Source organism: Neolamprologus brichardi, chromosome 9, assembly GCF_056152115.1.
Source record: "Neolamprologus brichardi isolate AB-2024 chromosome 9, ASM5615211v1, whole genome shotgun sequence".
In the NCBI taxonomy this organism is placed as follows: domain Eukaryota; kingdom Metazoa; phylum Chordata; class Actinopteri; order Cichliformes; family Cichlidae; genus Neolamprologus; species Neolamprologus brichardi.
This window is the reverse complement of record NC_142112.1, coordinates 41,141,325-41,168,328: the sequence shown is the minus strand read 5'-3', so window position 1 is coordinate 41,168,328 and position 27,004 is coordinate 41,141,325. Positions and strand designations below refer to the sequence as shown.

General features: G+C 45.6%; 1 protein-coding gene and 1 pseudogene across 4 annotated transcripts in view; both read left to right on the top strand.

The window, feature by feature from the left end:
* The window catches only part of LOC102779429 (receptor-type tyrosine-protein phosphatase mu-like), a 166,578-nt gene that overhangs the window by 47,658 nt on the left and 91,916 nt on the right, over window positions 1–27,004 (top strand). For all 4 annotated transcript variants that reach the window (XM_087846659.1, XM_087846658.1, XM_087846657.1 and 1 more), the window contains exons 5-14: window positions 3,878–3,956; window positions 4,685–4,800; window positions 4,912–5,086; window positions 8,109–8,221; window positions 8,554–8,734; window positions 23,716–23,869; window positions 24,800–24,975; window positions 25,099–25,208; window positions 25,297–25,498; window positions 26,051–26,153. In XM_087846659.1, coding sequence (XP_087702785.1) covers window positions 3,878–3,956; window positions 4,685–4,800; window positions 4,912–5,086; window positions 8,109–8,221; window positions 8,554–8,734; window positions 23,716–23,869; window positions 24,800–24,975; window positions 25,099–25,208; window positions 25,297–25,498; window positions 26,051–26,153 — 1,409 coding nt within the window. The remainder of the gene's footprint in view (window positions 1–3,877; window positions 3,957–4,684; window positions 4,801–4,911; window positions 5,087–8,108; window positions 8,222–8,553; window positions 8,735–23,715; window positions 23,870–24,799; window positions 24,976–25,098; window positions 25,209–25,296; window positions 25,499–26,050; window positions 26,154–27,004) is intronic.
* LOC148101692 (uncharacterized) lies at window positions 479–2,321 on the top strand (annotated as a pseudogene).

Sequence of the window (27,004 nt, the reverse complement as noted above, 5' to 3'; positions counted from 1 at the left end):
CACAGTAACACAAACACACATATGCACACTTTAACACACACACACTGTAACAAACAGATTGTAATACACACAGACACACGTGCAGGTGTTGTTGCCTGTGAACAACCATCCTGTCATCACAGCAGCCATCACTAATTAGCTGCATCACCACGGTAACAACACTGCTAGCTCATTAGTGACAGGCTTAATTAGATAGTGGAGGGGGGAGAAGTGGGGGAGGACTGAAAGAAAGAATCAGGAAGTGAGAGATTGGAAAAGGAAATGCAGGGAGGAGAGAAGAATGAAGGGAAGAGAAGTCATATCTGAGAGAGACGGGAGGGAGGAGGACTTCCTGTTATGGGCGGCAACAGGAAGTAAGGCTCAATTTTCTATGCTGACTGTACAACACACACACACACACAGCTGAATGTGTTTTAGAGAGGGTTATCAAGGACGTATATGGCAGGGGAATTTTCTCTGGCTTCATGAAGTTGTAGTCATGGCGTTAGAAAAAGTTCCTCAGGGCACGCTGCTGGGCCCACTCGTTACACTCAGATGGAAAATATAAGCACTATTAAGAAAACGGTCAGACGTTAAAGTCATCAAACTCACAGGCTGAGAATCTGAACTGATGTCTGGAGTCATGTTTGACTTACATCAGAGATTCTTTCCTTTTGGACACAAAAAAAAAAGCCGCGATCAGGGTCACATCTAACACCGCGGTAACTGACAACTACACGTCTGACACCACGGTAACTGACAGCTACACATCTGACACCACGGTAACTGACAACTACACATCTGACACCGCGGTAACTGACAGCTACACATCTGACACTGGTAACTAACAACTACACATCTGACACCGCAATAACTGACAACTACACATCTGACACCGCAATAACTAACAACTACACATCTGACACCGCAATAACTGACAACTACACATCTGACACCGCAATAACTAACAACTACACATCTGACACCGCAATAACTGACAACTACACATCTGACACCGCAATAACTAACAACTACACATCTGACACCGCAATAACTAACAACTACACATCTGACACCGCAATAACTGACAACTACACATCTGACACTGGTAACTGACAACTACACATCTGACACCGCAATAACTAACAACTACACATCTGACACCGCAATAACTGACAACTACACATCTGACACTGGTAACTGACAGCTACACATCTGACACTGGTAACTGACAACTACACATCTGACACCACGGTAACTGACAACTACACATCTGACACTGGTAACTGACAACTACACATCTGACACTGGTAACTGACAACTACACATCTGACACCACGGTAACTGACAACTACACATCTGACACTGGTAACTGACAACTACACATCTGACACCACGGTAACTGACAACTACACATCTGACACCACGGTAACTGACAACTACACATCTGACACTGGTAACTGACAACTACACATCTGACACCGCAATAACTGACAACTACACATCTGACACCACGGTAACTGACAACTACACATCTGACACCGCAATAACTGACAACTACACGTCTGACACCGCGGTAACTGACAACTACACATCTGACACCACGGTAACTGACAACTACACATCTGACACCACGGTAACTGACAACTACACATCTGACACTGGTAACTGACAACTACACATCTGACACCGCAATAACTGACAACTACACGTCTGACACCGCGGTAACTGACAACTACACATCTGACACTGGTAACTGACAACTACACATCTGACACCGCGGTAACTGACAACTACACATCTGACACCGCGGTAACTGACAACTACACATCTGACACTGGTAACTGACAACTACACATCTGACACTGGTAACTGACAACTACACGTCTGACACCGCGGTAACTGACAACTACACATCTGACACTGGTAACTGACAACTACACATCTGACACTGGTAACTGACAACTACACATCTGACACTGGTAACTGACAACTACACATCTGACACCGCAATAACTGACAACTACACGTCTGACACCGCGGTAACTGACAACTACACATCTGACACCGCGGTAACTGACAACTACACATCTGACACTGGTAACTGACAACTACACGTCTGACACCGCGGTAACTGACAACTACACATCTGACACTGGTAACTGACAACTACACGTCTGACACCGCGGTAACTGACAACTACACATCTGACACTGGTAACTGACAACTACACGTCTGACACCGCGGTAACTGACAACTACACATCTGACACCGCGGTAACTGACAGCTACACATCTGACACCGCGGTAACTGACAGCTACACATCTGCCACTGGTAACTGACAGCTACACATCTGACACCGCAATAACTAACAACTACACATCTGACACCGCAATAACTAACAACTACACATCTGACACCGCAATAACTGACAACTACACATCTGACACCGCAATAACTAACAACTACACATCTGACACCGCAATAACTAACAACTACACATCTGACACCACGGTAACTGACAACTACACATCTGACACTGGTAACTGACAACTACACATCTGACACTGGTAACTGACAACTACACATCTGACACCGCGGTAACTGACAACGACACGTCTGACACCGCGGTAACTGACAACTACACATCTGACACCGCGGTAACTGACAACTACACATCTGACACCGCGGTAACTGACAACTACACGTCTGACACTGGTAACTGACAACGACACGTCTGACACCGCGGTAACTGACAACTACACATCTGACACCGCGGTAACTGACAACTACACGTCTGACACCGCGGTAACTGACAACTACACGTCTGACACTGGTAACTGACAACTACACGTCTGACACCGCGGTAACTGACAACTACACATCTGACACCGCGGTAACTGACAACTACACATCTGCCACTGGTAACTGACAACTACACATCTGACACCGCGGTAACTGACAACTACACATCTGCCACTGGTAACTGACAACTACACATCTGCCACTGGTAACTGACAACTACACATCTGACACCGCGGTAACTGACAGCTACACATCTGACACTGGTAACTGACAACTACACATCTGACACCGCGGTAACTGACAACTACACATCTGACACTGGTAACTGACAACTACACGTCTGACACCGCGGTAACAGACAACTACACATCTGACACCGCGGTAACTGACAGCTACACATCTGACACTGGTAACTGACAACTACACGTCTGACACTGGTAACTGACAACTACACGTCTGACACTGGTAATTGACAACTACACATCTGACACTGGTAACTGACAACTACACGTCTGACACTGGTAATTGACAACTACACGTCTGACACCGCGGTAACTGACAACTACATGTCTGACACCGCGGTAACTGACAACTACACATCTGACACTGGTAACTGACAGCTACACATCTGACACCGCGGTAACTGACAGCTACACATCTGACACTGGTAACTGACAACTACACATCTGACACTGGTAATTGACAACTACACGTCTGACACCGCGGTAACTGACAACTACACGTCTGACACCGCGGTAACTGACAACTACATGTCTGACACCGCCGTAACTGACAACTACACATCTGACACTGGTAACTGACAGCTACACATCTGACACCGCGGTAACTGACAGCTACACATCTGACACTGGTAACTGACAACTACACATCTGACACTGGTAACTGACAACTACACATCTGACACTGGTAACTGACAACTACACATCTGACACTGTGATGAGATGAGAATTATTTTGTAGCTTTACAGCCAACATTAAGCCGGCGGCCTCTTGATGCGTGGACGTTAAAGGGTTAAAACCATCAACACGAGCAGGTCTGAGGTTTCACGGCTGGTGTTTGGTCTTTGGTGCAGGTGGTGTTTGAGGCGGTCAGCACCGGTCACAGAGGCATTCTGGCCATCAAGGACATCTCACTGCAGGGACACCAGTGCAGTAAGTTTACACACACACGCACACAGACACACACACACACACGCACACAGACACACAGGAAGACACCGCCCCCTTGTAGAACAAGTTCCTAATTGGTTAACGACGTTTGGCTACTTAATTGGATAACAATGTTAAAAGTTGAGCCGGTATTGTAGAATCAAGGTCAGTGTGTGTGTGTGTGTGTGTGTGTGTGTCTGTGTGTGTGTGTGTGTGTGTGTGTCTGTGTGTGTGGAGGCAGGGGAGCTCATTAAAATATAAGTTGATTAGCATGGACTTTGATCCATCCTTCTGTTTATCTACTTGCTCAACTGAAGACTCCTATTTTTTATGTTGTTTTGTTATGTGAACACAACACACACACACACACACACACACACACACACACACACACATAGGGTGGTGTGTGTGTGTGTGTACACATGTTTTTGATGGAAGAAAAACCTCGAGTAAACATCTTTGACCTGAACTTTTTCTTACTGCCTTACTTCACGTCAACACTGTTCAATAAACTGATTGAAAACACACACACACACACACACACACACACACACACACACACACACCTATATCCTCCAGAATCCATTTTCTAATTGGATCGTAGAGATTTTTGTTTTTCGGCTGAAGAAATCAGAGGAGAGAAGACTCACTGTTACCGTAGCATGGTCAGTCAGGTGATGTCAGCAGTGTGTGACCTCTGACCTCAGTGTTTTACGTGTTCCTGTCCTCAGTGAGCACCCCTCACTTCCTCCATATCAAAGGTGTGGAGGTGAACGCAGGACAGACAGCCACGTTTCACTGCACCATCAACGGACGTCCGCAGAGCAACCTGCTGCTGTACCTGCAGGTGATCTATCAATAATCCATAGTCAGTAACACGAGCGCCACGCGGCGAGACTGCACGCTGCGCGGCGTGTGTGTATGTGGCTGCTTCACTTTGTGTGTTTGTGCTCGGCAGGGAATGGGCGGTCGGCAGGCCGCGGTACGGGAAACCAAACCGCTGAACGCTCGGCGTTACGTGGCGAGCTTCAATGTGGACAACACGACCAAAGGAGACTCTGGACGCTACCGCTGCATCGCCCAATCAGAGCGAGGGGTGGGCGTGTCCTCCTACGCTGACCTCACAGTCAAACGTGAGTGCTGCTCTCTTATTGACTGATAATCTCTGAATATATTTAAGTGATGTGAATAATGTGAAGCTTAAAAACTGATCATCACCACGGGAGGACACCTGTCCCTCCCCCCCTCCCCCTCTCCTTACCCCCCTCCCTCACTCGTCTGTCTCTCGCTGCAGATCAAAGCTGCAGTTTGTCATGTTTTTTATTTTAATGACTCCATCGTGAAACGAGGAAGAGTTTTATTAAAGCTCCTCATTACTGCTCTGTGACTGTGTGTGTGTGTTGTGGGGTTAGAGGAGAGCCTCATTAGAAAGTCAGAGCGCCGTTTTAAGGCGGGAGTCTCGGCGGCGTTTTGTCAGAATGTTTCTGTGAAGATGAATCACGCCAAAGTAAAAGCCTCCTCTTCCTGCTGCTGCCTGTCAGAGCGCCGGCGCCCTAACCCGAACGCACATGCGGGCCCGCGGCATGTTAACGATGACTCGTTAAACGCACCGTGTTCGGTGCGACGGAGCCGTCAGGCGTCTCTGAAGCGTAGCTTTCATCCACGCTTTTTTCCTACCCCATCACGCTGAAGAGTCGGAGGAACGCGGGATGCGCCTCGATGGCGTTTAGCCCTCAGCTCGCGGCTTAGTCCTGGCGGCACATCTGATGGTGTCTGCTGAGACCAGCAGTATAAATATGATTTCATGTTTTATTAGATTCAGATCATAATTCTGCTATTTTACATTTAAGCATGTTTCAGTCTAAATAAGAGAAATCACAGCAGATCAATGGGATCCATCAGTAATCGATCAGCAGCCTGTGACATCATGGATTTCTGACTTCATTATTTCTGTGTTTGTGTCACATGTGCTCTGAGGGATCACACAGCGCTGTTTTATATTTTCAGCCACCAGGGGCGCTGTGGAGCACCCACTTCATACTCTGATTATATCAAACTGATGAGACAACAGTTCATATCGCACACAACAAAGTGTTTGGGACACACTAACTGCACATTCAGAAATAGATCCCACTGCACGCCATGCTGGGTGATGCTAACTTGCACTGCGCTACCAGCTGTTCGGGCTCTTTGTTCAGGATCGTAAAGCCAGGCCGAGGATGATGAGCAGAGAGCGTCTGAGTTTGCAGCTTTTAAATAGTTTCATGTTGAATCTGCCTTTTGGTAAATGGACTGATGGACTGATTCTTATATAGCGCTTTTCTACTCTCTCGGAGCACTCAAAGCGCTCTATACAACATGCCACATTCACCCAATCACACCCATTCTCACAAGCACTTTATCTATACTTAGTGCAATTTAACTACATTCACACACATTCATACTCCGATGGACGCATCGGAGAGCAACTTGGGGTTAGTATCTTGCCCAAGGATACTTGACATGCAGACTGGAGGAGCCAAGGATCGAACCACCAACCTTCCGATCAGTAGGTGACCTGCTCTACCTCCTGAGCTACAGCCACCCCTTTTATGTTGGGCGGGGCTCTGGCAGCTCCGCAGGTGCTTTTACCTGGACGTACAGGCCTGGCTTTTGATACCCAGACTGACGGTGCTGGAGAAGAAGTTGTAGAGAGCGAAGGTGAGAGTGGTCCCAGAGCTGACCAGGGCACTGACCCCCTCAAGTTAGGCAACAACATCAGGGATCTCTGTTCAGAAGAGTGCAGTGCTATGAACAGCTAAGATACTGCAGGACCCTCAAGCTACTGAGGACCCGAGCTTGAAACTCTCCCCGCCCACGGAGGGGAGAGTTTTATTTTTATACACACTCACTCTCACACACACACACACACACACACACTCACACACACACACACACACACACACACACACACACACACACACACACCTTTATATTTGTTCAGTTCAGATTTGAGTTTGTGTCTGTAGATGTGAGAAGAAGCAGATCCAAGTGACATTACTCACAGCTGAGCTGATCAATACAAGGATTAAGTGTGTGTGTGTGTGTGTGTGTGTCTGTGTGTCTGTGTGTGCCATTTCTAAGCAAACAAACACCATAACAGGTGAGGAGGTGTTTGTTGGTCACATGACCTGACACATATCCCCACAATCCCCGGCGGTTAAACCTCTGATTGAACTGTCACTCAGACTTTGTATGTGTGTTTGATACACACACACACACACACACACACACACACACACACACACACACACACACACACACAGGTGAACATTAACCTGAACCTGAAACAACCATTGTATCCTGGCTGGTGTGTGTGTGTGTGTGTGTTTTAGATGAAGTGGGTCAAGACGAAGTAGAGCAGCACCACCGGGGATTCTGGGTAATAGAATCCAGGTCTGCCGTGATTCGCCGAAGGTCACGAATATTAATTGTCTTGTTAACACCTTCCTCCCTCGTCAAGACTTTAGTGAAACCCAGAAGAGCGTGTGTGTGTGTGTGTTCGTGTGTGTTCATGTGTGTTTGAGTGTGCATGTGTGTTTGAGTGTTCATGTGTGTTTGAGTGTTCGTGTGTGTTTGAGTGTTCGTGTGTGTTTGAGTGTTCGTGTGAGTGTTCATGTGTGAGTGTTCATGTGTGTGTGAGTGTTCATGTGAGTGTTCATGTGTGTTTGAGTGTTCATGTGAGTGTTCATGTGTGAGTGTTCATGTGTGTGTGAGTGTTCATGTGAGTGTTCATGTGTGTTTGAGTGTTCATGTGAGTGTTCATGTGTGTTTGAGTGTTCGTGTGTGTGTGAGTGTTCATGTGAGTGTTCATGTGTGTGTGAGTGTTCGTGTGTGTTTGAGTGTTCATGTGAGTGTTCATGTGTGAGTGTTCATGTGTGTGTGAGTGTTCATGTGAGTGTTCATGTGTGTTTGAGTGTTCATGTGAGTGTTCATGTGTGTTTGAGTGTTCGTGTGTGTGTGAGTGTTCATGTGAGTGTTCATGTGTGTGTGAGTGTTCGTGTGTGTGTGAGTGTTCATGTGAGTGTTCATGTGTGTGTGAGTGTTCATGTGAGTGTTCATGTGTGAGTGTTCGTGTGTGTGTTGTCAGACTGATCTTGGTTCTTCGTCCCTCAGAGCCCCCTGTACCCATCGCCCCTCCTCAGCTGACAGCAGTTGGTGCCACCTACCTGTGGATACAACTTAACGCCAACTCGATCAATGGGGACGGACCAATCATTGAGCGAGATGTGAGTGCTGATTGGTCACTGATTCAGAAGTGTGGCTGCAGCCACGACATTGGCTAACATTGCATAGTTAGTTTATCAGCCTGTTGTTTAACAGGCTAATAGTCAAAGAAAGTTTAGACGTTGGAGCCACAAACTGTGGCACAATTCTTTAATGCACAGAACTTACAATACTATAGTATTTATGTATGTATGTATGTATGTGCAGATGTACATACATGCATATTTTTTTCAAAGAGAGTTTAGATCCAGGAATTTGCTTCATATTTGTTTTGGTCAGGTGATTTTTGTCCACTTCTGGGGCAGCCTACCTGTAACATTGTGCTTGCTTTCAGGTTGAGTATCGGACGACGGCAGGCATGTTGATCGACACCACACCGGTTGATAAGCCCACTCATAAAATCGGGCATCTGGACCCCGACACAGAGTACGAGATCAGTGTGCTCCTCACCAGGCCCCTGGATGGAGGCACAGGGAACCCCGGGCCACCGCTCAGAGCCAGGACCAAGTGTGCAGGTGAGTGAAAGTGAGGTCACATGGTCGAACCCTGCAGCCAATCGGTGATGAGGGCCGTTTCATGTCATCGTAGTTGGTTTTGTTTTGTAGAGACCCTCGGGTGATTGCTAGCAGCTAGCAGCTAACCGTGTGGCTCCACTCACACTGCTCTTATTAGGAGGTTAATGGCTGAGTCATTAGCGTACCGTGCTAAGCTGCATTAGCACTGAGCTCATCAGGTGGCTAATGGTTAACGATGAGCTCATTAAGACAGCCAGCTTTGTTAGCATCACACTCGTTAGCTCCTAATGGCTACTGCGTACACACTACGCTAGCAGTTAATCTCCTGAATGAACACACCAACACACTGTGCCGCAGGTGTGTGTGTGTGTGTGTGTGTACGCAAACAAAAAACTGGATGTAATTAGCAATTAGCTTGCTAATTACACAGGTGCAGCCTTTTTATTGCTGGTGCAGTTGTTACTTCATCTGTGGAGTGTTTGCTTGTTCCACACGTTTCTATTCGTTGTAATTATTATTAGTGCCAGTCTTCATAATTCAGATTCATTTGATCTGTTTTTACTCACATACCTGTGTTTGAATTTATAGAAGGAATATAACCCATATGCTTACATTATTGTCAGTATAATAGTGAACTGTTTGATAATGTCTGTTTTATTTACATGATCACATTATCAACAGCAACAAAGAGCTTTGTGTTTCAAAGATAAACTATATTTTTAAACAAAGAACATCAGCAGACACTTAGATTTACAAAAATATTTAGTAAAACAATCATAACTTAAAGAAAACCACAATGTTATTTTTTGGGTGATGATAATATCAATCTCAGCTTAACCCTTTAGGACCTACCATAGAACCAAGTCCGCCAGAGCTTATATTATATGTTTACATGCTGTGGAGCCATTTTTGGGAGCATTTCAAGTTGATATACATCAATACAACCATTATAGCCCAGATTTTAATAATATGTCTGCATTAAGTGCAGTAATTACATAAATTGCAAAGAATGCGATAAACTACAAAAAAGTTGAAAATCGTTTTTGTTTTTTTAACATATATTTCTAGTCAGAGAAATTTAAGAGGCTTATCCCTCAAAACTGTAAATACAAAAAAGTTGCACAAAATAGTTTCCCACCACAGGAAATTTATTTTGAGTGTCTTCATAGTTTTATTTTTGAAATACACCAATTTTTATACACTGCAGGAAAAACGAAAATAAATATTATAATGCAAATCTGCAAAAAAGCAGCATATGCATCAAAATAAACTATTTCCAGCAGTGCAATATGAGTCCTAAGCATCCCAGAAACAACACAGAAAGTCATAAAGTCAAACATAACTTTTAAAAACACCAGTATAGGCTCCCGAGGCCCTGATGGTAAAAAACTACATTTCCACAAAATGACGTCACTTCCGGTTTCGGGCAGGTCATGGCGGACATGCGATAGTTTGCACTGATGGACGTAGGAAGTGTTACAAACAGCTGATCGGATCGGCAAAGCCTGTTTCTGGAATATTATGTTTTTGTTGATGCAAACATAGGTTTGGGAGGGAAGTTTCTGCCTGTATGCTTCTGGAACCAATCCATATGCTTGCAACACAGCTGATTTAACACAAGAATACTCCAAACTGTCTTTTAAGGGAAGCGCAGCTACCACCTCTTGGGCTTTTCCAGTCAGTTTACACTGTAATAAAAGGGGCCAGATCTCACTAGGCCACCGCAAAGCACCAGCAACGCGCTCAAATGCTGCAAAATAAGAATCCACCTCAGCCTCTTTAAATGCAGGCACTAAAGAAATGCACTTACTAATGTCATAAGGAGTAGTAGACACGGGGGCAGAACCTGGACCATCAGCGGAGACAGACGAGGCTCGTGGCTGAGACTCCAGCTCCAGCTTATGCAGCCTCACTGTTTTATCTGCCTCTATTTCCAGCTTTCTGATCTCAACCTCTAATTGAGCTCGCCTGGCTTGAGCCGTCTCCTCGGCCTCCAACTGGAGCCGTGCCAAGCGCACCTTTAGCCGGGCGCCGTCCCGTGCTTCTGAACTTCCAGAGGAAAGGGGATCATAGCGAGCGAGCGTGCGCGGCGTCTTCCCCCGCTCATCTCCCTACTGGGATTTAAAAATAGTTATGCAAAACGGAGCGTGCCCGCTCCAACCGGCTTTAAAGGGTTAAAAGAAAGTGTGCAAGTTTCTTCATGTCAGCATTACACCACCTCTATTTTCCACAGTGATAATTATAAAAGCATTCACTTCAGTTTCCTTCAAGAAAAAAAAAATTAAAAAAACTTAACATAAAAAAGTCATGTTTGAACAAAATATGAATCAAAATCAATGCAGATGTTTCCAATGCTGACGTGTTTTTGTGTGCTTGCCTCCAAACTTGATGTTTTCCAGTCCTGCTGTCAGTCGTTCCAGTGGCGACACTGTGAACAAGTGTGTCAGGTTTCAACATGCCGGCGTCTCAGACCTGCTGCCTCGTGACTCATTTCAACACCTCGCAGCCACTGTCATGTTCCTATAAACTTGTGTGTCTGCAGAACCCCCCCATTACACCCTCCATAGCCCCCAGCCTCAGAGGCTTCCTGTCACACTGACCTGAGACAGCGAGGAGCAGGTTCATCTTTTGTGTGCTTTTGAAGGCTGTTATGCGCATGTGTGCTGTCCTACATGGACTTGGATTCTTGATGCACTTCCTGGTACAATCCAACTGAGAGCCTCTTATTCCAGGAGGAAAAAAAACATGCCCAGCGGTAGGGCTGCACAATTAATCGTTAGAAAATCGCGATCTCAATTCATACTTATGTGCGATCTCATTTCCAAATGACAACGATTTAAAAAAAAAAAAAAAAAAAAAAAAGATGACGATTGTACCGCATTTTGATCCGGGACATAAACTGCATGAAAACAAGCGCTCACTCTTCCTGCTCAACAAATGACAAGGGCGGAGCCTTATACCACGTGATACAGAAGCCAGCTGGCAGGGAAGAAACAACGGCGAGCACGTGAGCGATGACGAAGCTGTAAAGGCCAAGAAAGTGGAAACCTTATACAGCGCTTCCCCATACCCGTCGAACTCCCGCAGGCACAAAGAAATTACGGAAGTTGATGTGCAGTTAATAAGTGCAATAAATATTGATATTGGAATGAAAATCGTGAGAGAATCAAGATCTCAACTCTAAGCAAAAACATCGTGATTCTCATTTTATGCAAAATCGTGCAGCCCTACCCAGCAGTCAAGTTCTGATGATCACTGATGTTATTTCGGTCATTGAGGAGGCTGTAATGGTTCTTGGTGACATTGTAAGGGTCTGTGGTGAATCACTGAGTTTCTAATGAGACCTGATGAGGGTCTTTGTGCTATTGGTCTTTAAGAAAGCTCTAGTTGCTCATGGTGATGCGGTGATGGTGTGGAGGTCTGCTGTGTTCTCACAGCCTGTATGAGTTTCTAATGGTCCTTGATAGTGTTCTCACAGCCTGTATGAGGTTCTAATGGTTCTTGATAGTGTTCTCACAGCATGTATGAGGTTCTAATGGTTCTTGATAGTGTTCTCACAGCATGTATGAGGTTCTAATGGTTCTTGATAGTGTTCTCACAGCATGTATGAGGTTCTAATTGTTCTTGATAGTGTTCTCACAGCATGTATGAGGTTCTAATGGTTCTTGATAGTGTTCTCACAGCATGTATGAGGTTCTAATGGTTCTTGATAGTGTTCTCACAGCATGTATGAGGTTCTAATTGTTCTTGATAGTGTTCTCACAGCATGTATGAGGTTCTAATGGTTCTTGATAGTGTTCTCACAGCCTGTATGAGGTTCTAATGGTTCTTGATAGTGTTCTCACAATCTGTATGAGGTTCTAATGGTTCTTGATAGTGTTCTCACAGCATGTATGAGGTTCTAATGGCCCTTGGTAGTGTTCTCACAGCATGTATGAGGTTCTAATGGTTCTTGATAGTGTTCTCACAGCATGTATGAGGTTCTAATGGTTCTTGATAGTGTTCTCACAGCATGTATGAGGTTCTAATGGCCCTTGGTAGTGTTCTCACAATCTGTATGAGGTTCTAATGGTTCTTGATAGTGTTCTCACAGCATGTATGAGGTTCTAATGGTTCTTGATAGTGTTCTCACAGCATGTATGAGGTTCTAATGGCCCTTGGTAGTGTTCTCACAATCTGCATGAGGGTCTAATGGTCCTTGGTAGTGTTCTCACAGTCAGTGAGAGTTTTTTGGTTCCTCAGTATGTCCTAGATCACAAAACAAAGTGATTGTGTCAGTCTGTGTGATAACCTCCACCTCTCTGGGACTGTCAGCAGACTAAAGCAAGCGCTCCTCTGAGATTGACAGCAGGAAACACGGAGAAACCAAAGATATGTTAAGAACTGTGTGTGTGTGTGTGTGTGTGTGTGTGTGTGTGTGTGTGTGTGATTGACGGCTCACACACTGTTAGTGTTGTGACACACACACTCTCAACATTCGCTCTGATGGCACTCGTCTCTTTCTTCAACTCACTTTTATTTATTCATTTTAGTGCTGATCAATTATGAAGCAGCCTGCGTGTGTGTGTGTCGTCAATAATGGATGAGTGTGTCCATCATACAAGCTTTAGGACTTAGAGCTCAGTGAGGCGACTCAGCGTGGTGGCAGATAAACAGGACTTCGTCATTTCACATTCTGCTTCATACCCTCATCTTGATCAGTGCGACAAACTCTTCACGTTCCATCAGCATCAGCGAGGCCGTCTGAACATCTCCCTGTGATCTGTGCCGTGTTCAATCAAACGTTATTTATCCTCTGATGTATAAACTAAACTCTGATAAAGCTTCACTGATGTCACAAACATTTGTTTTCAGTTCAGGCTGTCCAGAGAAGGCTGTGTTATCTGTCTGCATTCACTTGATGTTTTCTTCTACTTCATTATTATTATTATTATTATTCACATACACACTGCCATGTACAAACAAACTTTATTACATTTAGTAGTACATGTAGTCAGAGGTAAACACGGCAGAACAATCAAACACATTCTCATTCAACAACACTGAATCTTGCATTTCCCATTATGCACCTGGACACTTTGTAACCACGTCTGTCCTCTGTGTGCTCACTCATCTGTTTATTCATGAAAATCAGATGTTTGCAGAGCTGATGAGTCCTTTAAAGACAGAGGGAGGAAAGCTCTGAATACAAACGCCGTGTGGGTGGAGCCTCAAAATGAATCAATAACATCTTTAAATGCTTCTTGAGACATCCGTCTGCTGGACGAGCAGCTGCACACGATCAATACGTTTAAAGCTGAGGGTGGTAAAAAGCCTAGGTGTCAGTATCAGAGCTGATCCTGAGAAGCAGACATTGATAAATCGAGTAAAACTGAAAACCTGCACGTTTGGTGGCGCCAGAAGTCAGAGCGAACCCAGAAGCCGAGGAGAGCCAAGCTGGAATCCTCCCGCTTATAGAAAGATAAAGAGTTGAGCATCGGTCATGAAATAAAAACCTTTGTGTGTGTGTGTGTGTGTGTTAACATCCATTAAAGTGTGTGTGCTGTTTGTTGAGGCTTTTAGAAAAATATCACATGAATATTTGAGGTTTTTCTCTTTCCACCTCAGATTTTCACGCTCTGCTCAGCTCTCTGACGTTTTAGTGCTTTTACTTCTGTGCTTGGTTCTCCAACGTTCCAGCGTTACGCTGCCTAATACTGAGAAGTCGTCATCAGGCCTTTATAAGAGAGAGACAAGCTGATTTTAAGCAAGCAGCTGGTGGAGACCAAACCAGAGCTAAAAGACAGCGAGCACTGCTCAGAGGATTGCCAACACGATAGACGTCTCAGTGGACGCTGACATCGTTGTCCCAGAGTCGCAGCGTCTGTTTGTTTCCCCCTGGGAATGATCGCGGAATGAAGTCCAGACGTGAGAGACAAAATGAGAAATGAAAGCTAAAGGCGAGCAAGTTCACGAATGTGTTTGTGTCAGATTTGTAGCAGAACGTTCATGGCAGACTGTTCACCTGTACCGTAACGTTCATTTGTAGCAGAACGTTCATGGCAGACCGTTCACCTGTACCGTAACGTTCAGGTGTAACAGAACGTTCATAGCAGAACGTTCACCTGTACCGTAACGTTCATGTGTAGCAGACCGTTCACCTATACCGTAACGTTCATTTGTAGCAGAACGTTCATAGCTGAACGTTCACCTGCACCGCAACGTTTATGTGTAACAGAACATTCACCTTTACCGTAACGTTCATTTGTAGCAGAACGTTCATAGCAGAACAGTCACCTGTACCGTAACGTTCATTTGTAGGAGAACGTTCATAGCAGAACGTTCACCTGTACCGCAACGTTCATGTGTAGCACAACGTTCATGGCAGAACGTTCACCTGTACCGTAACGTTCAGGTGTAGCACAACGTTCATGGCAGAACGTTCACCTGTACCGTAACGTTCAGGTGTAACAGAACGTTCATAGCAGAACATTCACCTGTACCGTAACGTTGATTTGTAGCACAACGTTCATGGCAGAACGTTCACCTGTAACGTAACGTTCATGTGTAGCACAACGTTCATGGCAGAACGTTCACCTGTACCGTAACGTTCAGGTGTAACAGAACGTTCATAGCAGAACATTACCCTGTACCGTAACGTTCATTTGTAGCAGAACGTTCACCTGTACCGTAACGTTCATTTGTAGCAGAACGTTCATAGCAGAACGTTCACCTGTACCGTAACGTTCATTTGTAGCAGAACGTTCATAGCAGAACGTTCACCTGTACCGCAACGTTCATGTGTAGCACAACGTTCATGGCAGAACATTCACCTGTACTGTAACGTTGATTTGTAGCAGAACATTCATGGGAGACCGTTCACCTGTACCGTAACGTTCAGGTGTAACAGAACGTTCATAGCAGAACGTTCACCTGTACCGTAACATTCATATGTAGCACAACGTTCATGGCAGAACGTTCACCTGTACCGTAACGTTCAGGTGTAACAGAACGTTACGCTACAGGTGAACGTTCATAGCAGAACGTTCATCTGTAGCGTAACGTTCATGTGTAACAGAACGTTCATATCAGAACGTTCACCTGTAGCATAACATTGATGTGTAGCACAACGTTCATAGCAGAACGTTCATCTGTACCGTAACGTTCATGTGTAGCAGAATGTTCATAGCATAACGTTCACCTGTAGCGTAACGTTCATATCAGAACGTTCACCTGTACCGTAACGTTCATTTGTAGCAGAACGTTCATAGCAGAACGTTCACCTGTACCGTAACGTTCATTTGTAGCAGAACGTTCACCTGTAGCGTAACGTTCATAGCAGAACGTTCACCTGTACTGTAACGTTCATATCAGAACGTTCACCTGTACCGTAACGTTCATTTGTAGCAGAACGTTCATAGCAGAACGTTCACCTGTACCGTAACGTTCATTTGTAGCAGAACGTTCACCTGTACCGCAACGTTCATGTGTAGCACAACGTTCATGGCAGAACATTCACCTGTACCGTAACGTTGATTTGTAGCAGAACGTTCATGGCAGACCGTTCACCTGTACCGTAACATTCATGTGTAGCACAACGTTCATGGCAGAACGTTCACCTGTACCGTAACGTTCAGGTGTAACAGAACGTTCATAGCAGAACAGTCACCTGTACCGTAACGTTCATTTGTAGCAGAACGTTCATGGCAGAACGTTCACCTGTAAGGTAACGTTCATGTGTAGCACAACGTTCATGGCAGAACGTTCACCTGTAACGTAACGTTCATGTGTAGCACAACGTTCATGGCAGAACGTTCACCTGTACTGTAACGTTCATATCAGAACGTTCACCTGTACCATAACGTTCAGGTGTAACAGAACGTTCATAGCAGAACATTCACCTGTAGCGTAACGTTCATATCAGAACGTTCACCTGTACCGTAACGTTCATGTGTAGCAGAACGTTCATAGCAGAACATTCACCTGTAGCGTAACGTTCATATCAGAACGTTCACCTGTAGCGTAATGTTCATGTGTAGCGTAACATTCATAGCAGAAGGTTCACCTGTAGCATAACGTTCACGTTGAAGAAGGTGATCTGAGGTCAGCCAGTCAATCAGCTGGAGCTGAATAGGGGCTCACGACTGGAGGCGGCGCCCTCTGTGGGTGACATGCTGTACCACAGCTGCTGCGTCCGCACGCTGGCCTGTTATCAGTCAGTCAAACACGACGCTCGTTTTTAGCCTCAACGTCTTGATGAATTCAGTTTTATCTTTGTGTTTTCTCGTCGTGTTTGGTGTGTAAAAGCTGATCTGTGATCAGTGCTGAGCTCACAGGATATGGAGAACCTGATCTGTATTTAGACTGGATTCACTGGTTTCCAGCTGCTCTCTCACTAAGCGGCTGTTCTGGTCAGCGCCTTCAATCATCCATCACTGATTCTCATCTCTCCTCGTCTTCATCCCTCCTCTCATATTAAATCTCCTGGAAATGAAAAATTAAACCTCTCCTCCTCCTCTTCTCCTTCATCTTAAAGTCACCTTCAGACGTTCATCACTCGTCTCTCTGCCTGTAATCTGTTCTTCTGTGGTGTTTAAAGTGAACACATGTGACAGCGGCACGAGGAAGAGTGTGGACAATCCATCAGACAGGAAGTGACCTCAGAACATCCACATAAAAAAGAGAGCAGTAATTATTCTGAGTGTGTGTTTATGTGTCACTTTATGAAAGGTGATTTGTTCCTCATACAAAAACATTAGCATCACTGATTTATGCACATATCTGCAGCATGTCATTAGCTGGTAAGCGTTTATTGCCACAGACTGTAGGGGGCGTTAGGCTACGAGCCAGTTCGGTTAATATGTGTTAAAGAAAAGGGCTGGACGATGTGGAACAAAATGACTTCTGTCGATTTTATATTGACCGGGTTTCATAATTCTATGGAGGCAAAGTTATTTCACTGTAATCGTTTAACACCCAGCTCCAAAGAAACGCCGTGATAAAGGAGGAGAAAGCGAGGTTCTCATCATAAAACTCTGAAAGGTTGAAATTTCCTGCTTTTCACTGAGAACAAAGCACCAGCTGTGTGTGTGTGTGTGTGTGTGTGTGTGTGTGTGTGTGTGTGTGTGTGTGTGTGTGTGTGTGTGTATCAGCAGGGTGAATGTTGGAAATCTGTTTCCATCAGTCAGGGTCGTGTTGGCTGAAAAGGTCGCAGGAAGAGGGAGGCTCAGAAACACAGAGGGAGACGAGTTCAGCTTTTTAAACCCAGCAGAAGATTAAAAAAAGACTCATGTGGGCAACAAACATGTCCTGGTAATGTGGAGAATGAGAGTCCACAGCATGTGTGTGTGTGTAATTTACTAATTATTAGATATTAAAACCTGCGCACTGAAGGCTCTGCCTCCCATTCTACTTTTAAATACTCTAGGAACAACAAGTAGGCCTGCAGAGCGGGAGCGAAGTGCTCTAATAGGGTGATATGGTACCACAAGGTCATTAAGATAAGATGGGGCCTGATTATTTAAGACCTTGTATGTGAGGAGCAGGATTTTGAATTCAATTCTGGATTTAACAGGAAGCCAAAACAGGAGAAATCTGCTCTCTCTTTCTAGTCCCTGTCAGGACTCTTGCTGCAGCATTTTGGATCAGCTGAAGGCTTTCAGTGAGTTTTCTGGACATCCTGATAATAATGAATTACAGTCGTCCAGCCTGGAAGTAATAAATGCATGAACTAGTTTTTCAGCGTCACTCTGAGACAGGATATTTCTAACTTTAGAGATGTTGCACAAATGGAAGAAAGCAGTCTTACATATTTGTTTAATATGTGCGTTGAAGGACATATCCTGGTCAAAAATGACTCCAAGGTTCCTCACAGTGTTACTGGAGGCCAAGGTAATGCCATCCAGAGGAAGAATCTGGTTAGATACCATATTTATAAGCTTTTCAGGGCCGAGTACAATGACCTCAGTTTTATCTGAGTTAAGAAGCAGAAAGTTAGTGGCCATCCAAGTCTTTATGTCTTTAAGACATTCCTGCAGTTTAACTCATTGGTGTGTGTTATCTGGCTTCATGGACAGATAGAGCTGGGTGTCATCTGCATAGCAGTGTAAATGTATGCTATGTCTTCTAATGATGCTGCCTAAGGGAAGCATGTATAATGTAAACAGAATTGGTCCTAGCACTGAACCCTGTGGAACTCCATAATTAACCTCAGTGTGTGAAGAGGACTCTCCATTTACATGCACAAACTGGAGTCTATTAGATAGATATGATACAAACCACTGCAGCACCGTACCTGTAATACCTACAGCATGTTCTAATCGCTCTAATAGGATATTATGGTCGACAGTATCGAACGCTGCACTGAGGTCTAGCAGGACAAGCACAGAGATGAGTCCACTGTCAGAGGCCATAAGAAGATCATTTGTAACCTTCACTAAAGCTGTTTCTGTGCTGTGATGAGCTCTGAAACCTGACTGAAACTCTTCAAATAAACCATTCCTCTGCAGATGATCTGTTAGCTGTTTGACAACTACTCTTTCAAGGATGTTTGATATAAAGGAAGGTTGGAGATTGGCCTATAATTAGCTAAGACTGCTGGGTCTAGAGATGCTTTTTGAGTAAAGGTTTAACTGCAGCCAGCTTGAAGGCCTGTGGTACATAGCTGATTATTAGAGATAGGTTGATCATATATAAGATCGAAGAATTAATTAATGGCAGGACTTCTTTGAGCAGTTTTGTTAGGATCTTAATAATTTCAGGTCCATGGGGGAAAGTCCACTTCTGTTCAGGTAGTTTGGAGGTTGAATTAAAGCTTCCCTCAGTTGGTAATGATGCAAATGAACCTGTGTATCTGTGAGACATTCCTGAATGTGTGACTCTTCTGTAGTAAGCAGCAGGGTCTGAGCTGGGAGGCACAGATATGGTTATGAGTGCTGCCTCCAGCGGATGTGCTGCGGCGATACTTTCAGAATAAAAGCATTAGTCTTGGCTGAAGTGAAGCTGTTGAGGTGAGAAAGAGAGAACCTGTGATAAATAGAGTGTGAAAACCGTTGAGCTCTAAACACAGCGTTCTGTAATGTGACTGTCTGCAGCAGCTCTGTACACCGGATCCAGGAGGGAAGGCAGCTTTACTTTGATGAAGTCAGCCAGGTCATTTCATCGTCTTCAATATTGATTAGGCAGAAAGTTTCTGATCAGATTTAGCACTTCAACATTTAGTCTGTAAATCTTAAAAGAAATTGTCCATAACCTCAGCTTCTAGTTCATTTGGTTTCTGAGTTCCAAAGACCCAGAAAACTGAAATATTAAATAATAAATAAATAATTTAATATAGAATAATATAACAATATAACTTTTTTTTTTTGCTATTATTAAAATAATAATTTTATAATTTAATAAATAAATATTAAATTATTTATTTATTATTTAATATTTCAGTTTTCTAGGCAGCACGGTGGCACGGTGGTTAGCACTGTTGCCGCACAGCAAGAAGGTCCTGAGTTCAATTCCACCATCAGGCCGGGGTCTTTCTGTGTGGAGTTTGCATGTTCTCCCCGTGTTTGCGTGGGTTCCCTCCGGGTACTCCGGCTTCCTCCCACCATCCAAAGACATGCAGTTTGTGGGGATAGGTTAATTGGATAATCCAAATTGTCACTAGGTGTGAATGTGCGAGTGAATGTGAGTGTGAATGGTTGTCTGTCCCTGTTTGTTGGACCTGCGACAGACTGGCGACCTGTCCAGGGTGTACCCCGCGACCCTGAGAAGGATAAGCGGAAGCGAATGGATGGATGGATGGATTACTAATATCTAATTTTCCTTTAAAAGAAAATAAACCTGAAGAAGATAAAAAAGATATATTGATTACTGTCCTGATTGATTGATTGGCTGGTTATCTCCGTTCCCTGAGCTCACTCTGAGTCTGCAGGTTGGTGTTAGCATCTTACCTTTGCAGGTGTCGGACCTCGCAAAAGGTTCACCTTACTGTCACAGTCTGACCTAACATCAGTAATCTGAGTACACACTGGTGTAATCAGTAATCTGAGTACACACCGGTGTAATCAGTAATCTGAGTACACACCGGTGTAATCAGTAATCTGAGTACACATCGGTGTAATCAGTAATCTGAGTACACACTGGTGTAATCAGTAATCTGAGTACACACCGGTGTAATCAGTAATCTGAGTACACATCGGTGTAATCAGTGAATGCTGTGAACATGGCGCTCTGTAGTTCCTGACGGTTGTCATTTGTAGTTTTTGCCATGTTGTGGAAAACTACCTGTGATGTCAGCGACCGGGTGCACTGGCTCCAAGTTAGATTTAAATGTCAGCCCAAAAAATGATGGGATGGAAACCATGACGACCACACACACACACAAACACACACACAGGTTTGATCAGAGGGGAATGGGAGGATTTTATGTGATAGCGTTCACTCTCCCCTCGGGGATTATGGGTAATGGGATCCACCTCAATGCCCCCCTTCCTTACCTTGACCCCCGACCCACATTGTTGCCGTAGCGATGTCGCTGTGTGAGTGTGTGTTCCCTGCAGACAGAGCATTTAAGTCGACATCTCTCTTTCAGAGCAACAATCGAGGTGCAGAAACTCACAAGTGCCTCTATTGTGTTCAGCTAAAAGCCTGCAGTGTGTGTGTGTGTGTGTGTGTGTGTGTGTGTGTGTGTGTGTGTGTGGTCGATTGCGGCTGCACAGAAAACTTCTTTCCTGTTATTGTGCCCCACACACACACACACACACACACACACACAAAACCACAAACGACAACAAAGAACAGGAAAGGTATTGTTCACCAGCTGCAGAAAATACCTGAAAACACACACACACACACACACTCTCACACACACTCTCTCACACACACACACACACACAAACACACACACACACACACAGGGGGTTTGTCAGGAGAAATTGCTCTTTCCTGCTCTCATCTATCATTCCCCCTCTGAGTGGATCGCTGTCTGTCATCTTGAAATAAAGCACTTAGATTGGCCACTAGAAAGACTGTGTGTGTGTGTGTGTGTGTGTGCGTGTGTGTGTGTGTGCGTGTATGTGTGTGTGCGTATCAATGTGTGTGTGTGAGCGTGCTCAATTCGAAGCCTCCTTTAATCTCCCTCTCTGTGTCTCACAGGGAGCTCGGGTTTTTTCCAGTGTTGGTTAAAGTCTCTGCTGGAGGCTCAGAGGGGGGAGGCAGGGGAGGCGGGGGAGGTGGGGGAGGTGGGGGGGTCTGTGTGGCTCTGAGGAGCCCAGACTGGACGGGCTGTAATGGTTCCCAGATGGTTCCATCTGTTTTCAGGCTGTGTGTTAATAAAGTTTGAGTTGAAGTCTGTTTCCGTCCTCAGTGAAGCGTCAGGGTGGAGTCTGCGGTGCTGGATACCGATTGGTCCACTCCTCAGGCTTCTGTCCAGCTGGATGTTGGTGATGCTGCAAGGTTTGGGTTTAGTTAACAGCCACTTGTTTTATATGTTTCTGCCTGTTTGGAGACACACGTGATAAACAGGAAACATGCATGACTGGGAAACACAATCCCTGCTAACCAGCTGTTTCTGTTTCCGTGTTTGTGTGCAGTGCTGAATGATCAGCTGATCAGGTTTGTAGGGGAGCATCACACAGGCACAGATACCTGCTGATAAAATTTCACTCATTAACGTGGAAATGAAACTCTTTACACATAAAGACTAATATACCTCACTGAGCCTGGACCCAAGTCTGTCTGTGATGTCGGGTCGTGTTCAGCGCCATCTTCTGTCAGTACGGCATGTGACGTCATGTGATTGGTTGGTTGGTGCTAACAGACTCGCATTGCTTTATGTTAGCTAACTACTGACAGGATGGATACCTCAGAGGAAATTAAACTAAACATGAGTGTGAGGGGATCACTTTAGTGCTGCAGCAGTGAGTTGAACCAGGACAGACTGTCCACTTTACTGTCTGTGTCTGTGGCAGAAAGTGTTCACTGTTTGGCTAGCTGCACCGAAACGGTAAAATCCAGCTGTTAGCTGTGATGTTGATGTTTGCACGTTATAAACGAGGACTGTGGAGGAGAGCCGGTTTGAGTCACCAGACCGACCGGCTGGATTTTTCCTCGTCTGGTCGAATGTGCTGAGCGTCAGCTATTTTATGCAGTGTAATCATCTTTCTTTCAACAGCTCGAAATATTCACACCACAAACATAACTGTTTCTTACCGAAGCACAACTGGGAGTCCTAACATCCATCAGCATGTCTGTAAGAAAACAGATGGACAACAAGAAGAAACAGAGGTTTGAGGAAGAGATGCACACCTTATGTTCCTCACATCATCTCACTGGCTGGATTAATTCATATTAGAAGTGAGGAAAGCAAAGCCAGATATAAGTGGAGCAGATGTAACGAGGAGGTGTTTTTCCTACGGACATGTCGATGCATGTCAGGATTTGCAGTCGTGCCTTGGTAAGAAGCACAGTTATGTTTGTGATTTGGTGTGCATGCAGCGAGCTCTTCTGTTGCATTTGATTACCAGTCATACAACACGTACACATGCTGCTTCAGTCATTAACAGCAGCAGGAAGGTCAGCCGATGGAGACGAGGCGTGCCGATAAAAACGCTGAGCGATGAAGAAACTCAGATGGAGGTCACCTGGTCAGGTCCTAGCAACTCTGATTGGCTGAGCACTGACTGACCCCAGAGCGAGGCGCCGGTTTGGCGACAGTTGGCAGCAGAGCTGAGCCCTTCGCCAGCTCTGTTTTCACTTTACACACACAGAGGATTTTAGAGACGTGACAACGTGACGTTCACACTGCAGTTTAAGGACGAACACCCGAATCCTCCGTCAAACAAAACATGTTTACATCCATCAGAAGTTAAGAACAGCAGCAACAGGGCAGGAGCTTCAGTTTACTTTCATCATTGTGGAGAGGATAAGAAGGGCTACAGGTGAGCACAGGTGTGTCTCAATTCATTATCCTCATCACATGTTCCTGTTTGTCTTCGTGTTGGTTTCAGATCCGATGAACGGCCCGCGGCGTCTTGAAGTCGTTGACATCCAGTCCAAACAGGTGGCGGTTCGCTGGGAACCATTCGGATACAACGTGACGCGCTGCTACAGCTACAACCTCACTGTGCAGTACCGCTACAGACCTGCAGGGGCCCTGAGCAGGTACACACAGGAAGCAAGAGGGAGGTCCCAATGGTAGAGATAGTAATGAACCAAATGAAGTGAGAGGGAGGGGCCAATGATTGGCAGAGTAATCATACAAAAAGAGAAGGAGGGTCCAGCAGAAATTAGAGATGGAGAGTTGGACCACAGCTGGATGGAGGGCGTGGTGAGCAGGTGAAGGTAGGAGGAGGAAAGAAGGAAACTGTACTTCTTTAAGTTTCATTTCATCCGAGAAGCTTCTTCAGTTCTAAACCAAATGGTGGAGAGTCCCAGGTATTTAAACCCTAGTGGGGGTGTCCCCTATGAGGGTCGTTGAACCTCTATTGATCATGTGACTCACCACATGAGCCAAGGTGTGGGTCTTTATCAGCTGAGGTGTCAGGTGTTACCAAAGGTCACTCTTTCGAGTATGCCGGTGGTTTGAGAGACGAGTGAAAGAAGCGTCTATGTCCACTGTGAACAGAGGGCGGGGCTTACGGCACAACTGTCTGCCATCTACAATCCTTCCCAGATGCCTAAACACCCACTCACATCCTGGGCCGTTGATGAGTCACATGATAGGGTGGGGCAAGATCTCACAGTGGGTTCACCTGAAACCTCTGCTGATAATGACCCACGCCTTTTTTCACCCACTGGCTAATGTGATGAGTCACATGATCAGTAGTGGGTCCCTCATAAGGGACAACTTGATAAATAGATGAATACCACTCAACTATTTGGTTTAGAACTGAAGAAGCTTCTCAGATGAAAGTCTAGCTGCTTTCTTTCCAAGCTCCTCAGACTACCATGACCTACCGACACAGCCACAGGAAGCAGCCACAGGAAGCAGCCACAGGAAGCAGCCATCATCAGCGGGGCAGGAACCAGGTGGGGGGGAGACTGTGGGTAGAAAGAAGGGAGGAAATAAAACACCTGCTTTTTCTCCTGCAGGGAGCCAGCGAAGGAGGAGGTGCGGGAGGAGGAGGTGTATGACACAAGGAGCACCATGCCGACGCACACCGTACGTAACCTTCCACCCTTCACCAACGTCAGCCTGAGACTCATCCTGAGCAACCCCGAAGGACGCAAGGAGAGCGAGGAGCTGCTGGTGCTGACAGACGAGGATGGTAAAACTCTCCCTTGAGTCACAGTGGAGTCACAGTAGAGTCACAACACTTTCACGGTAGAAACACAGTAGAGTCTACTGCTTTGTCCTCCGATGGTAACCTATGGTGACGTTTTGGTTTCAGTTCCCGGGGCAGTCCCCGTGGACTCGATCCTCGGCAGCAGCTACGAGCAGCAGATCAGCCTTAGCTGGAGGGAACCGCTGCAGACCTACGGCCTGATCCGGCAGTACGAGGTAAATGCATACAACTCCCAGCAGGCTTTGCAGTCTCCCAGTCAGACCCCAGGAGTCATCTGGGTCCCGATGTCTGTCTTCTCCCCAGATATCCTACAAAGCCTTGAGCTCCTTCGACACGGAGTTTGACCTGTCCAATCAGAGCGGCAAGGTGTTGAAACCGGCCAATGAGACAAGCCACATGTTCACGGGCCTCTACCCAGGCTCCACCTACTCCTTCACAATAAGAGCCTCCACTGTTAAAGGCTTTGGGCCCCCTGTTATCACCCAGTTTACCACCAAGATCTCAGGTAGGACTGTCAAACTAAGAGCTCAGATTGTTGTTTTTACTTTAAATGACTGCAATGAAGGAAGACGAGGTGAGCTTATTTTGTGTGTTCACAAGTTTCTGCTGCTCAACACGGACAGAGAAATCTGCTCCGCCTAGATTTTACCACACATGCGTCACATGACCATGACTCTGGAGTAGAGAGAAAATCCAAATGTTTCCTGAAAGATGTCATTTTACAGCCAAAACTACAAAACAAGTTGGGCTGGGTGAGAAAGGGTTAACTCGATGGTGCTTCTCACTGGCTCTTACTGACATTTTATTTTGAAAAGCCAGTGTGTTTAATCCCAGCGGAGCTTTCAGTCACAGTGTTCAGGCGGGTGAGAGTAAACAGGCAGACGGACTCGGGTTTTCCCGACACAAACAGTCGAGCTGGAAGGAATCAGCTGATTCCACCGTGTTCTCGGGTTCTGCTCCTCGCCAGGCCTTTGAGTCGTTTCCACTCTTTGCTTCAGTGTGAAGGTAAATCAGGAGGGAATGAGCTGAACATGTTGTAACTCCTCCTCCTCTTCAGCTCCTCTGATGCCGGCGTACGATCAGGAGTCTCCTCTGAATCAGACCGACTCCACCGTCACCGTCCTGCTGAAGCCCGCTCAGAGCCGTGGGGCCCCGGTCAGGTAACGTACCTGTTCAAATATTCAGCAGCATCAATCTCCCACCGCATGAACATTTCATGACGTTGCTGTTAAAGATTAAAGCGCCGGCGTGTACCGCTCTGAAGCAGGAAGTCAGGCGACAAACTGCTCACATCACGAACAGGAAATTAAGACTTGAAATTAAAAAACACTCACAGCTGCCCAGAGGGAGGCGGTATCTGCAGCAACAGTCGTCATGTCAACAGCTGAGTGGGCTCTGTCATCGGCTGTAGCGAGGGATTTGGTTAATTAACAATCAGCGGGCGGGGCTAATCAGAGCCCACTGCTAACACAGAGGATTACCCAGGGATTATCAGCTAATGTGTCAGTCTCACACTACAAACAGACAGGAAGCAGCGTGTGAGACGGCGTCTCAGACAGGAAGGCTCTGCCGCTGATAACGAACACCTGCTTGTCACATGACCACAGACCGAGAGCAGACCTGAAGGTGGAGACACTAAGGTGCGCGCTGTAATGGAGAGACTGGCAGGTATATTGGCTTAATCTAATGACACCCGGTTACGCCAATCGGAGGTCACTAAAATCAATATTGAATCGTGTGCAACCAAAACAATGTGGGACTCTGTAGTTTTCTCTGGTCCCCTCCCCAATCAGACCAGGAGTGACATGTTTAGCCGCATGTTCTCCTTAAATTGCTGGCTGTCTGAGTGGTGTCCCAGAAACGATGTGGGCTTCATAGATAATTGGCAAACCTTCTGGAGGAAACCTGGTCTTGTTAGGAGAGATGGCATCCATCCCACTTTGGATGGAGCAGCTCTCATTTCTAGAAATATGGACAAATTTATTAAACCCCTCAAAATATGACTATCCAG